The 3,869-nt window shown below is 39.6% G+C and overlaps 1 protein-coding gene across 1 annotated transcript; it reads right to left on the bottom strand.

The window, feature by feature from the left end:
• Positions 1-766: 766 nt before the first annotated feature.
• Positions 767-2,428, bottom strand: LOC139214762 (eotaxin-like). The gene is made up of 3 exons (XM_070845685.1): positions 2,163-2,428; positions 1,941-2,055; positions 767-1,255 (listed from the first exon to the last, which is right to left on the bottom strand). Exons 1-3 carry the CDS (start codon positions 2,227-2,229, stop codon positions 1,009-1,011), a joined length of 429 nt encoding a protein of 142 aa, XP_070701786.1. The 5' UTR covers positions 2,230-2,428; the 3' UTR covers positions 767-1,008.
• Between the last annotated feature and the right edge of the window lie 1,441 nt (positions 2,429-3,869).

The following is a 3,869-nucleotide window of genomic DNA, read 5'->3' as shown; positions in this document are numbered from 1 at the left end:
ATCGAAACGTGGCTGTTTTTATTGTAGAAGCTACTGTGGTACTTTTACTGCATTTAGCAAATGACCAATGACAAACATGATGTTTAACTTGTGTAGGTTTCCATTAGAACATATGGAGTAGAGTAAGAGTAGAAATCAATATCATGTAATAATACTTGCACTATTTCAGTGGCACAAGTAGCACAACCTGTCCCAACCAACTTCAGTGTTTTTTGTGCTGTGGTGGTCTTTACTTTCACATTCAAGGGGGTTTCTGTGTATTTTGTGTGCGTCAGAGGAGGGTAAGAAGATGTTGCAATATGTGGGGATAGCATAGAGAGTCTGCTTTAAATAGGTCACCGAACAAGACAAAGGCAGGCTGCAACGGACAGTCGGGACTTTAACGATCATGGATGCTGCTCTTCTCAGTTCCAGGACTTATACACAACCAAAGTCTGGAAACAGCCAAGGAAATTATTGGTGACCCCTGACACCAGAGTGATTTTTGACCACATGCCATGACATTCACAAACAGTGAGCCCTGTGGTATCCAGATGCAGTTTGCATATTGTATGCAGATATCACATATTTGTTTATCCAGCTGCTTGTTGTCCATAACAGACGTCTATGTTGGTTTCCTTCCTGTATGCTTGTTATTCTTTGTGTAAAAACAATGAGAGCTATTAGGAACCAGTCAGATTGTCCTATATGTGTCAGTATGCTACAACATCCCACTTCTGCTTTGGATTATGTCCCATTTGTTCATAACAAAAACCAAAACAGGACATTTGGTCAAAAAGACTTTATTGGCAAATAACAGGAAAAGGTCAAAATTTGTTCTCTGATGATTGATATGCACACATTTATGACAAAATATGTGGTCAAAATACATTGCAATATATATTGCATATTTAAGCATCAATGCAGCTTTATATAAATGTTTTTGTTTCAGGTTTGTTTGCTGTTTAATGAGATATAGCAGGACAAATGTTAAGAGCAATTGGTGACAGTGATTCGTCTTATGATTCCTCACACCCTTTTTCTCTGCCTCCTCCTCCCTCTCCTGGACTTCAGTCTCCTTCCATTTCTGCCTTTCTTGCGTGGTGCCCTTTTGAGCATGGTGGACACTGCTGGTGTGATGTCGCTTGTTGATCCACCTTGATTCTGTGTTTTCTCTAGCAACATCTTTGTCTCCTTGTCCACCTTCAGACAGGCTTTTTTTGCCCAGTTGCTGTCAGGGTCGGAGCAAATTCTCTTTCCAGACTTTGTCTTAAATCTGCAATTGATTGTGATCTGTTAATAGTATTACATTTCCAACCTGCAATGCTATTTTAACATTGCTTTTAACAAAGCTTTGATTAATCATTTCTTAAAGGGGTGTTTCAAGTTAGAACAAAAACACGTTTTCTCATTTAGCGTTAGTGGGATCCACACAGATAGTTTGGCCAGGTTGTGAAATATCCAGGCTCAATGCACTGAAAATTGATATTTAAAAAATTCAAAAGCAGCATCTCTTTTGCAGAAAGGGTCCGTGATACTCTGAATAATCCACAGTTCTTCCTGTGAACTGTTTTCAAAGGGACTATTTTCCAGCGGAAAGTTGTTCCAGTGAAAACTGTTGACAGGTTTTTGGATTATCCAGAATGACGGGGGGCACTTTCTGAAAAGATATGTAGCTGTTGCATTTTTTAAATATAATTTTCCAGTGCTCTGAACAGCAAAAATGAAATTCCATTCACCTCTACTGTATTGTTGTGGTGGCAGAAGTCTCACAGACAGATAGTGTATCTGGGAAGCTGGACAAATAGAACCAAAACTGTCTGTATGGCTACATACCACCAGAGGTAAGTGAGGAAATGTTGTTTTTATAATTAATCTGGACAGGGATTTGCATGTGAATATTTGCTCTAATTAGAGATCTGATTTAATTCCGTACAGTGTGAAATTGCAGGATGACTTACATTATGGCTCTGATTGGACAGACGCCTTCAGACTGAATGGTGTAATTCATGATTCGCCTAACTGGGACTATGTCGGTGGACCACATCAGACAGCAGTTTGGCACGGGTCCATGGGCTACAGAAGGCAGACATAGAGAAAGAAACATTAAGTTCACTTCATTTTACCATGATAAACACTCAGACCATACACACAAAAATCCAGAACTTTTTTGCCGTACTCACTCGCTTGGACCATGGTCATCCATGTGGTGACGCACAGAAGAGCGGCTAACATCAGGCTGAATCTCATCTTCAGAATTACACTTTGGCTTTGTCCTTCAGTGGCTGAGTGCAGTATCTCTCAATGCAAACTTGTATGATCTGAATCACTCATAGATTAGAATTTGCTATTTGTGTGAGTAGCTATCAGAGCTCTGAATCAAGCCTGTCTTGCTCACTCAGCAGGCAAGGTGTGGACTTGCACAGCTTTTTCAATTAGTTAAGTTCTCTGTGTCTCTTTAATCATCAACTTAGTTCTTATAAACGACATGCTCTTCCGCCTCTCCCCCATCACACCCCTAACTCGTCACAGTGGAGAATAGTCACTGTGGCCACACAGACAGTGGAGGAAATAATGAGTTCACCTTTCATAAGCCAAAGATGAGAAACACCCTTCGCCACAGTGCTGCCCACAACGCAACAAGTACAAACACTCATAGAAATGTGTACACACACAGATGTGCATCACTTTCCTCTACACTCAGCTGCTTCTACTTTAATAGTTACTGACAGTATGAAATGTTTTGTAGGTGAAAGGACCTTTGAATTTTAATAAATGTTAGATAAGGAAGTTTGGAAAATTAGGACATCTGTTGCGGTTAATCATCACTCTTCTCAGGTTTAATTCAAAATAATTCCTGAACGAAGAGTCAGTGAGCTGTGACCTGTACACCCATGATTCACCCACACAGGCGGCTGAAATATTTTTGGCTCTTTTTCTAAGACCAGAGGGGCGAATAGAGACAGTTTGAAAGCCATCTCCCTGACTGTTTTTTTGTTTCAAATCAGCATTGACAAATTTCTAACGGCAATGAATTTGTTTCAATAGAATGGCTTTGATTTGTGGATTTGCTGGCAGAGGCAAAGTGGCTCTGCAAGACATGCAACGTGCGAAATTGGGCCCCCTGACAGCTGTAAACCCTTTTGACAGTGGTGACCTTTGAGGAGGAAGTTATTGTATTAGCCATGATGCACCTTTCAGTGTTATATAATACAGAGTATAAACTGCTCCACAAAAGTTATAGCCAAGCTAACTGAGTGGGCTGAGTATGAAAATGCTACCAGCTGGCATGTTACTGTTTTGCTTGGCAGCCACGTTAACTCACCAAGCAGCCCTTCAATAAGTCACTAAGCTCCTGGCACCACCCATGTACATGAATTCATTTCTCTGGGCCACTTTATGGTTAATTTATGGATAAGTTTGTTTAACTTATCACAGATATATTGGAACTTCATATGCTGGCAAATATAGTAAAATTGCAGCCCAGAAATTCCAAAGAAGATTTGTTTCAAGTTAGTTTTCAGCTGTAAAATAAGTTGTTCTGTATATCTTGGGCACAATCATCTTTAATCACCAAACTTGGATCGAACATGTTTTCCTTTTTTAAAGTCACAAATATCAATATTGGTACTGATACCAAATTTCTACATAGGATGATAGCTCTGCCTAACTTTAACCTGAAGAGAAGGTCATTTTAGAGGCAAGCCAGTTGTATGTTTTTCTCAGTATAAAAAGTCTAAATGAACAGTGTATTTAGAAGAAGCCACGGACCAGTTCTCAACAGTTTTATCTATCCAACCATGAAGGCAGGTAAACTGACATTATAATGGACACAATTTAAAGCTTAAAATGAGAAAGAAAGTGACAATGGATTAAGTGGGAGACCGAAA

Source organism: Pempheris klunzingeri, chromosome 15, assembly GCF_042242105.1.
Source record: "Pempheris klunzingeri isolate RE-2024b chromosome 15, fPemKlu1.hap1, whole genome shotgun sequence".
Taxonomy (NCBI): domain Eukaryota; kingdom Metazoa; phylum Chordata; class Actinopteri; order Acropomatiformes; family Pempheridae; genus Pempheris; species Pempheris klunzingeri.
Note: the sequence above shows the minus strand (reverse complement) of the source record. Positions and strands in the feature narration are given on the sequence as shown.

Bases quoted from the DNA above. Each gene is read 5' to 3' on its own strand.
- LOC139214762 (XM_070845685.1), bottom strand. From the start codon at position 2,229: ATGAGATTCAGCCTGATGTTAGCCGCTCTTCTGTGCGTCACCACATGG. The intron at 2,056-2,162 runs GTGAGTACGGCA...TGCCTTCTGTAG, and splicing joins GATGACCATGGTCCAAGCGA to CCCATGGACCCGTGCCAAAC. The intron at 1,256-1,940 runs GTAAGTCATCCT...AATCAATTGCAG, and splicing joins TGTCCAATCAGAGCCATAAT to ATTTAAGACAAAGTCTGGAA.